The following is a 13,162-nucleotide window of genomic DNA, read 5'->3' as shown; positions in this document are numbered from 1 at the left end:
ATCCAAATGGGGCAGTAATCGGGAGGACAAAGATTATGATAAGTGTACGTTTTGCAAAAATGTGGTAAAAGTCAAGGAAGATGACCCACACATACTCTTCTTTTGCCCCTCATATGATATACCAAGAAAAAATGGATTAAATCGCTCTGCATAAACTTAAATATTAGGCATTTTAGAGAAGCTGAGCGCATAATGAGGACGGATACCACGCAACTGGTGGTCTTTTGTGTAAGTAGATTTTTGTTCAATGTGAAGATTATTAGAGCCAAAATTGGTTTGAAACTGTAATAGTGTACTATGTAGTTCTAGTAAATATTTGACATATTTTGCACATGCACTTTCCTATTGTAAAAACCCAGTGATGAATCTTCCTTAAACACTAAAAAAATGAAATTGGTGGAGTTACTAGATATCATTCAAACTTGATAATCGTAATTAGGAGGGTGATTGAAGGTTTTTTAATAGGTTTTAACTTGCCTAGTTTTATTGTTGTAAAATATTCTTTTATTATAAATTATTCTGATAATTAGTTTTAATTATATATCAAGACTGGATCATGAATTTGTGCTTTCTAATACCTAATCCATGTGTTCAAATCAACTGTCGAGTAAGTGTATGATGGGAATGTTCTTTCTTTTTGTCTTTTATGTGTTTTTATGGTCTAAAAGACCGAAATAAAGTTTAAATGATGAAATGTATAGTTATTGATCATTTTCTACTTTGTCCCAATTTGATAGATCCCCAAGTCACGCTAACGGATTGTGGCACTGACCCAGATTTCCAAGTCATAGCTAACTATTTTATATACATCTCTTTTGAATGGTGTTCTATGGAGCGGGGAGGAGGTTGACTCATGCTCAGCTCCTGTATCGTTTCCAGAATGCTGTACAGTGTTGTTTGTTAAAATTATATAGTTATACGCAAAAGCGTGCTGCTACTTTTATTCCTTCTTCTTATATGAAGAAACACACAGGTCAGATCTCTTTGAAGGAGCCATGTTCATGATCAGTGTGTACATCAGATAACTGAAATTTTCCTTCTTGGCTTTTTTAGTACCAGCTTAATAAGACCTGGATATCAAGTACACATATATTTGCTGTATCATGCAAACAATTTATTTTGCTTTCTATACCATGCACTGGCACCACACATTCTAATACAGGGACAGCAAGAGCAAGATCATGGCCCAAGAGACAGCACACCAGCAAAGATTCATGAACTTTAGCCAAAGCGACAACCACCTCCACGTATTTCGCAAAGGCAGAGAAGAAAGCAATTCTAACTTCCTTCTGGCAGATGGGGTTCAAGAGAGGGGGGTATTTCTTGTTCCACAAGTAATTGTGAAAGATGGTCTCAAATAGTGCATTTTACAAAAGTATTTAATCATGAACCAGCTAAAAGGCTGTGGGTTTTGAAGGGGCATTGAGGAGGTGTACTAATATTATCAAACATGTCTGACCCTCCCGATAGATATTAGGTATTTGCCCATCCAAATAAAATGTTGAGAAAATCGTAAACCTGTCGCAGTTTCCCTACAATCCAACTGTGCCACGGGCACTTCAGAAAATGCATTTTCATAAGCACTATTACTTCTACAGTTTATATTGTATAATTTTTTCGATCCAATCTCTTGTAAAAACATTGATTCTCAGTCATTTGTAATGATAGAAAATCTCCTTGAAAGGGACTGGGTGGAAAAATACACATCAGATATTGGCAAATTTGACAAGTGCATTAAGCAGAGCTAGTGTTCACATTAGGGGTTTACAGGTTCAGACAGCACGCATGATAAGCTCAATGTATAGGCTAGATAGATTCTCAGATGGAAGCAGGGATTATCTCCTAAAAATTATTAATATCTATTTGCAAATGCACATTTTTTACTTTCATCATCTTAGTTTATAAAAAAACATTTTACTATGTAATACTACCATTTCATTTTGGAAAAATAAACTACATTTCCTGAAATACCAGCTTTTAAATTTTGTAGACACGTTTGGTACCCGGACTTCAGTTTGTCATTTTCATCAAACATTCGTAATTGCCATCAGACATGGATATTTTGTGTCTTGCATCACATTTATCCCTATGTCATTCTAAATTCATACATTATGTGCTAAGAATTACCATTAAACATTATATATATGGAAAGGCACCATTGGGCCATGGACAGTCATATTATGTTAAGACTTCAAAATTATTATGCCAGGCACTTGCAGTAAATTAGAGGTGGGCACCATCATGCAATGGATGCCACACAACACCGAACATTATTACCATTATGTGGGAGCCAACTTTCTACCATGTGTGAGCACCATCATGAAATGGATGACCAAAATATTCAAATTAAATATCACCATTATGGCATGGCAAACATTATCCAGCTAGAGACCGGACCCAAAGAGCAGTTTCGCTATACAATTTCCAAGTCTGCCCAATACCTCCAGAATTACATTACATTTCTTGAGTGTCATCATCACCCTATGACATAGAGGTTCACAAATACCTGAAATCAACAGTTGTTCCAACTTGTCATCGTTTGGTTTAAGTTCCCCAGTTCCCCCCAGATCATTTCTGTTTGGATTCCTGGCTCACACTACACAGCAGGACTTGTACATTCCCTCAATATGATTGACGAACGTGTCAGTGACAATGTTTGAGGACCATGGTGATAGAGTGTGAGGTCAATCATTTTTTTTTTTTTAAATATATTTTTATTGCAGGAATCAGTAGATCATTACAGTAGCGACCAGCATTGTATCATAAGCAATATTAACAGTATAAAGCCCTCTGGCCCCCCACCGTACAGTCCGTACACAGCCAACGGCCAACAACCCTGGGGTCGGGCGGCGAAATGCAATGGGGGTCAGTAGGATGCTGGAGCTGGTCCGGATAATGCACTGTCCGTCATCTGCTTTTCCAAACAAGTCTAAAACCCCCAAAATAAACCCCTCCCCCATAAATGTCTACTAACTAAGAGAACCCCCCCCCTCCCCCCCCCCCCCACCACCAGCGCCAGGGATCTAACAACATAGGATTCTGCTATTGGACCCACGGGGAAGGCAATAGGACTGTCAGTACTAGCGTTCATCGGGACTCGGGGTGAGTCGCTTCTTCACTTTCAGAGTCGCTGGGGGCACAATAATCCCTGAGGGCCTGCACCAACATTTCCCACTCCAACGCTGCCTCCTGCGCCTTCTCATTACCCTGCCTCCAAGCCAGCTGATATCTCAACGCGCTCTCTCCCGCCGCCCACTTCAAAAGCTCACTGTGCCATCTGCTGCCTGCCGGACCAGCCCGTGCCTTCCAGTTCCTGGTCACCTCTCGTTTAGCAAGGAGGAGCCCTAGGTCGATAAATTTACTAGAGATTTTATTCCTGGGGGTATGGGGGAACCAGTGTAGGAGCCCCACCGCCGCATCCAATGATAAGCGTCTCCCTGTCACCTCCTCCAGGGTCGTCGCTACCTCCTGCCAGTAGGACGTCAGTCCTGGACAGGCCCACAACATGTGTAGGAGGTCCGCCTCTTGAGCTGGGCATCTAGGGCATTCCGCCGAAGCCGTGGCAAAATATCGCCTGATTTTCACCGGGGTCAGGTACGCTCTATGGAGAACATAATAGTGGACCAGTTGGAAACGGGCGTTACGTGTGCCCTTCCAGGCTCGCCTCACCAACTGGGACCAGGTCGTCTCCGGGATCTCCCTACCAATGTCCTCCTCCCAGCGAGTCTTCAAAGTGGTGAGAGGAGCCAATCCCTCGGTAATCAACCTGCCGTAAAGGCAAGTGACCGCCTTCACCGTGCCCGCCGACATCATTACGTACTGGCACACCTGAGATAAGTGAGGTTCCTCCTGCCCGTTCCTCCAGTGTGCCTGGATCGCTCGCGCAATGGCCGAGTGCAGCAGAAAGTCACCCCGGGAGATCCCGAAGCGGTCAATGAGATCCTGAAAGGACAAGAGCGCTCCGTCCTCGTATAGATCACCAACGAGCTGTAAACCGGAATCCTCCCAGGCCGCCAAACGTGACCAATCCCCTCCATGGGGGAGGGCCGTCAGCATCCCCAACGGTATTTCAGGCGCATATGGTGTTCTCAGGTGGCCTCGGGCGTGGGCCCGATTCCAACACAGGCGGATAGTCCGCTCCTCCATCGACAAGTGCCGCAGGACTAAACGTTGTCGCAGCGCTATAAAGGAGAGAACATGCCTGGCCATACCCGTCCCCCTTCTGTCTTCTGGGCCCCGGAATTCCCTGGCGATCTCCTGGGTGAAGGTTTGGAGCTGCGCCGCCAGATAATACTTCTCAAAGTCCGGCACAGCGAGCCCCCCCTCGTCCTTCGGCCTCATCAAGGTGTTGAGGGCCACCCGCCGTCGGCCCGTTCCCCAGAGGAATCCGACTACCATAGAACGTAACCGACGAAACGTGGCCGGTGGGACCCAGATCGGTAAAGTCCGGAAGTAATATAATAACCGGGGAAGCGCCACCATTTTGAGCAGAGCGATACGTCCCGCCACCGAAAGCGGCAGCGTGGCCCAAAAGTCCATGCAACCTCGGAGTGCTCGAATGCAGCGGGCAATGTTCCCATCTAGGAGGTCGGGTTGGTCGTGGTAAACGAATACCCCAAGGTACTTAAAGCAGTCGGGCTCCCATCTAATCTCCCTACTTAGCGCAGGGGCGGGGGTACCCCTGCGTACCGGAAAGAGACAGGTCTTAGACCAATTCACTCGGAGGCCCGATACCACTCCGAACTCCGTGAGCGCCAACTCCGCTCCACGTAAAGCGTCGATCGGGTCCTCTAGGAAGAGCAACAGGTCGTCCGCATATAGCGAGACATAATGCGGGCCCGCCGACGTCCACAAGCCCGTATAGTGGGCACCCGAGCGAAGGTGCAGCGCCAGTGGCTCCACCGCCAACGCAAAGAGGAGTGGGGACAATGAGCACCCTTGCCGCGTGCCTCGTTCTACTGGATACCGCGATGAAATCAATGGGCCCGCACGGACCCTGGCCGAAGCAGAGGCATAAAGAACCGCGGTCCATCTAACAAATCCCTCCCCGAGGCCGAATTTCCGTAACACCGTGCAGAGGTAGTCCCACTCCAGGCTATCAAAAGCCTTCTCCAGGTCCACCGACAAGACTACCGGGGACGGGGCATCTACAAATGGTTCCCCTAGCAAACGGAACAGCCTACGAATATTCATAGTCGTGTTCCGCCGTGGGATGAAACCGGCCTGGTCTTCATGCACCAGGGAGCTCATGTGTCCCAGCAGCCTCGAGGCCAAGATGCTGCTCAGTATTTTGTAGTCTACTGTCAACATCGATAGGGGACGGTAGGATCCCGGGTCGGATGAGTCTCGGCCCGGTTTGAGGAGAGGAACCACCAACGCCTCACACATCGAGCTCGGGAGTCGCCCCAGCCTCTTCGCCTCCCTGTAGACCACCAGTAGTCGAGGGGCTAGGAGGTCAGCGTAAGCTGCATAAAACTCCACTGGTAGGCCGTCTAGGCCCGGGGTCTTGTTTCTTGCCATCCGTTTAATGGCCCCGCGGATCTCCCCTAATTCAATGTCGGATCCCAGGGTTTTCGCCACTTCCTGCTCCACTGTGCGGAGCTCCAGTGGGCGAAGATAATTATCAAGCCGGTCTGGGTCACGTGCGGAGCGACTGCGGTACAAACATTCATAATAATGCCGGAAGCAGCTAAGAATCTCCGGTTGGGTGCATACTTCGGTCCCGTCTGCCCCACGCATACCTGTCGTCGTTTGGGACTGGCGCGTAGGGTTAGCCAGCCACGCCAACAACGCACTCGACCTGTCTCCCTCCGCAATAGACCGGACCGTATAGGCCTTATAATCAAAACAGCGGAGCCGTTCGACCTCTGCCGCTACCCTTTCCCTCGCCTCCGCCGTTTGTGTTTGCAATTCCGGGTGTCCGGGGCGGCGAACTTCAAGCTCGCGGAGTTCCCGGTCCGCTGTGTCTAAGTCAGCCAGGATGACGCGCCTCATGCCCACCTTCCTAGAGATACAGTAACCCCTCACCACTACTTTAAAAGTGTCCCATTCTAACGCCCTAGTACTCGCGGAGCCGCCGTTGGACGCAAAATAATCCGATATTCTCTCCCCCAGGTCTGCTTTGAAGACACTGTCCTCGAGGATCTCGGGTCGTAATTTCCAGGTGGGCACCGCCGGCGTCCCAGGAAACCAACGGAGGTCCAGCAGGAGGGGGTTATGGTCCGAGATGGTCCTAGATAAGTACTCAGATCGGACCGCTGCCGAAACCAGTTCGGGCGATCCAAGAAAGCCATCTAGTCTGACATGCAACTCATGGAGTCTCGAGAAATATGAATAATCCCTAGATGCGGGGTGATGCGCCCTCCAAATGTCCGTCAAACCCCAGCGGGTCTGCCAATCCTGACGAGCCTTAGCCGTGCGACGGACCGGGGAATCGGGAAGCGGGGGATGCGAACGGTCTATGTCCACATCAACTACGGAGTTAAAGTCTCCTCCAAGCAGGAGGGGCCCGGCAAAGAAGTCGGCCAACGAGCCCGATAACCTGGAAAGGAAGGCAGTCTGGTCTACATTAGGAGCGTATACACAGCAAACGTTCAGGTCCCTCCCCCCTAAAGTGCCAGAGATGGCCACGAAGCGCCCCTCTGGATCCAACACTGTCCTCGTGACTTGGAAGGGGACCCCTGCTCTGATCCATATTAGCGCCCCCCTGGCATAAGCGGAGTACGACGTGGAAAAGACCTGTCCCCGCCATCTACGCTGAAGCGCCGCCCCTTCCGCCTTGTTCAGATGAGTTTCCTGCAGCAGCGCCATTTGCACTCCCCTACGCACTAAGTAAGCGTGGACCTTGTGGCGCCTGGACATAGTGTGAAGCCCCCTTACGTTCCAAGTAACACATTTCAAGTTAGCAACATCAGCCATTGTCCCAGATTGTTCTTGCACAGTCCCCCCATCCGGGTCTCCACAAAGAAAAGACATCAATCCTCCCAGCGCTGATGGCGGCCATTTCCCCCAACCAAAACCAAACAACCCAAAAAACAGTCAAACCCCTATCCACCCACCCCAGAACAGGACCCAAACTGCACCATCTAGATCCCATCCAAACCTCGTCTGACAACAACCCAAGAACCCCCACTAATCCTACGGTCGCCACCGTAGGAAGGCCTTATGGGCCAGGTGCGGGCTGGGCGGAGGCAGTGGGCCCTCGTCGCCCAGGCCACCAGGACTATAACAAGCCCCAACCAGTACCAAAACCTTCCGGGGCAAAAGCAGAGGCCCCCAAACCCTCTCTCCCCCTTTGTCAGCAATAAAGGACGGCAACCGCCTCCCCCCTGCCGGGCCCCCACCCAAAACAAGGCAGTATACCCCGTTACCCTTGTCCATCCAAAAGGTCCTCCACCGATTTCGGTGTGATCACCGGTGTATGGGCACTATCGGCCACTGAGTCCTACGAGTCCGATGGTGCTCCCTCATCACCCGGGTTTTCTTCCTCCTCGATGGTTTCATTCCGTGCTCCCGACAACTCCGACAATACTTCCAGCACTCCCCTCCGCTCCGATGATGTCTCCGCAGTTGAGGGCCCTCCCGTGCGGCCGCGGCGGTTCCTGACCCTCTTGGATCGCCGCCGTTGTTCCGGTTCATCTGTCTGTTGGGACGAGGAGCCAAATCCATCTTTCCCTGTCCTGTAGAGCTCAAGCCAGACACATACATCCTCCGGGGTGTCGAAGAACTGGGTTTTGTCATCGACAATGATGCGGAGCCTTGCAGGGTACAGGAGTGAATACTGAATGCCCTCGCTCCTGAGCTCGCGCTTAACCGCCAGGAAGGAGAACCGCTTGCGCTGAGTCTCGTAGGTGTAATCCGGGAAGATGTTCACCTGACTGTTCGCTACTTTGAATGGGCCATTGTGCCTGGCGGCATTGAGGATTAAGTCCCTGTCTCGAAAATGCAACAGCCGCGCCACCACCGATCTCGGGGTGCGTCCCTGCTGTGGGGGCCGTGCTGGGACTCTGTGGGCCCGTTCCAGAGTGTAGAAGGAAGACAGTCCTTCCGGGACCACCGTGTCTCGGAGCCAGGTCTCCAAGTATGTCACCATGTCACCATCCTCGATCTTTTCCGGCAGGCCCACCACTCGGATGTTGTTCCTCCTGTTGCGGCCTTCCGCATCCTCCGCCCTCTGTTCGAGGGTCGCAATGCGGGATAGGGCGTCCTTCATCGTCGCAGCCAAAGTTCGCTGCGCCGGCTCCAAGGTTTCCACCTTGCTCTCCACCTCCTTGACCCGGTCTGAAAGTTTGCCATGGTCCGCTCTGAGGAGGCCCAGGCTCGTCGCCACCTGAGCAATGTCCTGTTGGAGGGCCGATCTCGTGGTCGCTATCGCCTCTAGGACACGGTCGAACTGTTGCTGCATCGGCGCGCCACCAGAACTTTTTGGGTCCCCCTGCTCCTCCTTGTCCTGGGCTTCAGAGTCCGAGGTGGTCTGGGTGGACCCCTTGGCCCCTCTAGGTTTCCCCATGCTTCCAGTGGCACTCCGTGAGGGTCCCGGAGTAGGCGTCTCCGCGTGCAGGTGTCGACCACGACCTTCCCGGGTGCTTGTCCTCAATTCGGGTATGGGCGACCTCCTTCTCCAGAGCCTGTGGAGATTCCGCCGCTTCGGCTCACGCCACCGCCACGGCGTCCGAGGGCACCGATGAGGGGGCGGAGACAGCCGTCGCCGAGTCGGGCAGACCCGCTCACCCACTATAGCCCCTGGGTGAGGGCCACCAACTCCCTCGGATGATTTGCGGCGCCAGAGTGTCGCGCCTCCCATGTAGGTGGACTGGCCAGGAAGACGTAGCCAGTTGCGGAGTCGCGAGGCGGGCCACCGCTCGGATCACAGGGCGTCCGATCCCGGTGCCCTCCACTGCGTGGGCACCCGCCCGACCGTCCAACCGAGTGCAAATCCGTTGCAAAAGGTCCAATCCAATAAATGTCCAATGCCCAGAACAGCCGGGGATGGCGAAGCCGGGCGCCAGTCGCTGCCCGCGGCTCTTCTCCAAGTCAGTAGGTCCTCGCAGGGGGACAAAGGAGTCCGGGCGCCATGTTGGGTCGCACTCCGCAACTCCGCAAACTTCGGTTTTACTCCGGAGCAACCCTCGTCCGATCTCCACCAGGGGCCCCGGCAGGTCTCCGTCGGCACGCTCAGCAGAATGCGGGGTCTGGGGTGCCCCACAGCCTCCGATTTTCAGGATAATCCCGGGCTTAGTCCCGGAGCCGAGCTCTCAGGCGACCATCGCCATCGGCGCCCAAGCCACGCCCCCGAGTGTGAGGTCAATCATACCGCAACCGTGCGATGCAGGGCGAGTCATTGATAATGAAATGCCAACATACATCACTTTGGATGACAGACGTGGGCTGCATTTTGAATCTTGGCGATTGCTAGACAAATTGCTTCTCTTAAGACCCACCTTGCACGCTCATAAACTTTTTGCTCTGTTCAGTTCCTGGGGTCTAAAGTGTAAATTCAAGGCAAGTTTATCAAGCACATGAATATTTTCCAAATATAAAAATTTAGTTAAAGCGTGTAAAATCACTGCATGTATTGAAATTGTTTGTCTTAACCATTATTTATGAAATACAAGTAAAGGTTTCATTAGTTGTGCTGCACACCCGAAGAGAAGCCTTCTCTCCAGTGTTAGGCAATTTCAATTGATGCCTTTGACCAGCGAGTGCTGCTTTCAATACACAGCATATTTTCATGCAAAAATGAGATTGTTACAGTGCAGACACATTTTAGGGCCCCAACCCTCTAAAAGAATGTACGTTCATGGTCTAACCACCAAGCTCTAGCACATCTGATGAACTAAGTGTGTACTGCCGACCCAGCAGGGATTCTCAACTTGTTTTCTTTTACCCATCATTACGAGATTCTAGTTTCAACCTGTAGTTTTCGGCATGAGACACCACACATGAGCTACATAACTCACTGGACCATAAAGGGTCTCATCCTACAAGGATGGCAGATTTGCATAGCAGGAGCCATTAAGAAAGGATCTACAGTGATTTCAATTTCATGGTGTTCTGCACTTTTTCACGCTGGGAAGACCAATTCGGCTAACACGACATACAGATAAAATACCTACACTAACCCTGAAGAAGCCCCGGATGGGACAAAACGCATTGTTTATGAAAAAAAAAGTAAAAGGGAAGATCATGAATGAAGAATTCAACTTTTAAAGAAAAACAACAATTGAGTCTGTGCGTGTGACTTGGTTGCAATCAATCTGATAATTTTGCATAATTGTTTTGCATAATAAGAGTATTGGGTGCAAAGTAATTTGTGTTAGGTAAAACATATTCTGTGAGGAATATTAAGATGACTGGTCTTCCAGACTCATGCACCAAGGTATCTCGATTACAACCACAATCCACTGTAGCGATAGGCACAATATAGTCTTGTCTCAGTCTCCTTGTAAATCACTTGGGGGTCTGGATTTGTGTAATAACCGCTCTACAGGATAAAATAGCATTACACATTTCTTTTTAATGGTTCTCTTTTATAGATTCAGATTCAAATCCTTTTGAAACATCTGTAGATGGAACACTGTACAGCTTTCTCTGTGGTGCTGTTAACAATCAGAAAAGTCGTGGATTCTCCATCCTTCCACATTTCAGCAAATTAGTCTATAGGGAATTTGGCTCAAAACAAAAAAGGCCAGTGCTTCTAGAAGACTCCATTGCCAAGGTCATTCTGGGTTGCAATCACTCAAGATGCATGCATTTCTAGACAGATTTCTTGCCAAAAAAGGGCAAGTTTGCAGTGCCTTAAACGAGAATGGTTTAGAAGGGCAACACACACTGGAACAACTGTAAGCCGATCATAGATTCCAGCACAGAAAGTACCCAACTTCTTTTAATTAGCTGTACAACTGAATAAAAGCATTTACTGGAAATAACCACACTCATCAGCCAAAATGGCATTGTACGTTACTCCTGTGTACCAAATCTATTCGCCCAAATACCACGGTCAAAAACTGTGAATCCGAAAAGCACAACAACTGGATCACAAACTACAAGAAAATTAAGGCACCTATATACATGATAATACCATTATCGTATGAAGAATTTCGTAACTCGAGTAGGCAACAACCTGGCATCCATATCTGGAATTTACACAAAGGATTTGCATGAGAATAACATTACTGATGCATGCCACTGCATGTAAATATCCTGACTAACTGTAAACCTTATTCTATATAATCATTTAAGAGTTGGGCGCTCTCTGTCCACAAAGCATTTCATCATCTCTTCACTGGTATAAAGTGCTATAGGAATAAAACACCATATCATGTCATCTGCACCTACTTTTCTCTTCCTCAGAGTCAAACTTCTGCTGAAGAGTGTCATCGACCCTCCGAAAGTAGCCCACCGTCTTGGGGTCCAACCTAGGCGGGTACTTCTCATTAGTTCCTTTCTGGTCTTTTGAGGGACTCCCTTCTGGATGCTCCTGCACAGGATTCTGCTCCTCTCCAGGTTCCTCTTCGCTTGGATCTACGGAAAACTGGGTTGTTTTTGTCAGCTTCATTTTTTTCTCTTTCTTTTTAGATTTACTCTCTGCCTTCCTGCAGTCTTTCTCCAGAGAATGTTCTGCTTCTGAAGACAGTTTCTTTTTTGCCTTTCGCTCCTGTTTCTTTTCAGCTCTCATTATCATCTTTGCTTTGCCAGAAACCCTTTGGTGGGAAGAGAAAAGTTTTGATGAAAGAGAAAAGTTTTTGGTAGATCAGAAGACCAGAGAAAAACGACATGACAGGTAAAAACTCTGCAACAACTGATGAGTGTGGGTGTCTGAATTAGCAGAAATGCCCCCCTGGAACACTCTCCTGCTGCATTTTGCCATCGAAACTGTTAATTTAATGTTCGGGGAAGAACCTAAAATCTAGCCATACTGTCCCTGGACACGAAGCAATGAACATTCAACGACAACTTGTCTGCCTTTGGCCACATAACCCTCTCCCAATTGTTCCATAACATCCTAAAGCTCTAAAAGGACATCTATCAGCTCAACCACTATTAAAAAGGCTAAAAAATGGAAAAAGAAAAACCAAAAAAGAAAAGATGCACAAACATTCATCTAGCCTCGGGCATCACATGCGGTAACTCTAATGGAAAACCTCGAAGTCAGTTTGCAAATCAACATCAGCTTTTAATTCGTTTAAATTCAAATTCCAAAACAACAAGTGAGTTGTAACCTCTGCAATCACGTGCATCTCTGGCCAAAACCCGAGAGCGAATATCCAACCCACAGGGATTAAAACGCGAATATACACCCCACAGGGGTTACCTCTGTGCCCCAGACACGAAAACACGTATAGGAACGCAGCGACCCCATCCTAAAATCCCTGCATACAGCCCCCTTCACCCCGCCACAAAAAAACAGAACATCTGCTCCCAGGTCCCTCAATCTCCAGAAATGTGGTCAGATCTGCACATTCTTGTGCCCCCAAAGGGGAAATCTTAAAAAGTTCAATTACCTTGTACTCAAGTTTCGATGAAAGACTATTAAACACGTGAAGTCCAGGCTAAGCAATCGAACAGCTAAACTTACACTGATTGACAGCACAGGGACGCTACTCGCGCAAGCTCCATAAAGCTCTGTGATTGGTTACAAAGTATGACCCGCCCCGGAAAAAACGACCTGACTGCTCCGGAAGCGCTTGTCCAGACATTGCCCTGGAAGTTATGGCCCCGATCTTGATTGCATGTTTTGTATACGTTATTACTGGGTGCTGGGAAGAGGTTTCGGTTAAAAAGAGATTTTATTATTTAACTGTTGGAAGTGGATAAACACAGGCTCAGTCCACGTTTTACTTAAAACACAATTGCATTGAAAGGGAGATGCAGTGGCAACTAGATGTGTTGTTGCCAACCATTTGAGCCAGTCTGCACATTCTTGTGTCCTGGCTAAAAGCAAAGCTGTAGCTGTAATGTTCTTTACTTCCCCACAGTATACACGGAGACTTCTTGTAGAGGAAACAGGTTTATTCATACAACAAGAAATTCAATCGCTAAGGGCGCCGAGCGTCTGGCTATGACCAGCTCCAGCCGCCAACTGACACAGCTCTGTTCGCGCCTTCTCTTTCATAGTCCTGCGCGTGCGCCGTGCCGCTCTAGCTTATGGCGTGACGCGTCA

The 13,162-nt window shown here is 49.1% G+C and overlaps 1 protein-coding gene across 1 annotated transcript in view; it reads right to left on the bottom strand.

The window, feature by feature from the left end:
- The window catches only part of NOP9 (NOP9 nucleolar protein), a 45,568-nt gene extending 32,990 nt beyond the window's left edge, over nucleotides 1–12,578 (bottom strand). The window contains exons 1-2 of the mRNA XM_086947425.1: nucleotides 12,504–12,578; nucleotides 11,338–11,702 (exon numbers count right to left, since the gene is read on the bottom strand). Of these exons, the coding sequence (XP_086803551.1) occupies nucleotides 11,338–11,683 (346 nt within the window). The 5' untranslated portion in view covers nucleotides 11,684–11,702; nucleotides 12,504–12,578. The remainder of the gene's footprint in view (nucleotides 1–11,337; nucleotides 11,703–12,503) is intronic.
- Nucleotides 12,579–13,162: the final 584 nt, after the last annotated feature.

The sequence above is a fragment of the Lissotriton vulgaris genome, chromosome 12 (genome assembly GCF_964263255.1).
Source record: "Lissotriton vulgaris chromosome 12, aLisVul1.2, whole genome shotgun sequence".
In the NCBI taxonomy this organism is placed as follows: domain Eukaryota; kingdom Metazoa; phylum Chordata; class Amphibia; order Caudata; family Salamandridae; genus Lissotriton; species Lissotriton vulgaris.
This window is presented reverse-complemented; position numbering and strand designations above follow the sequence as displayed.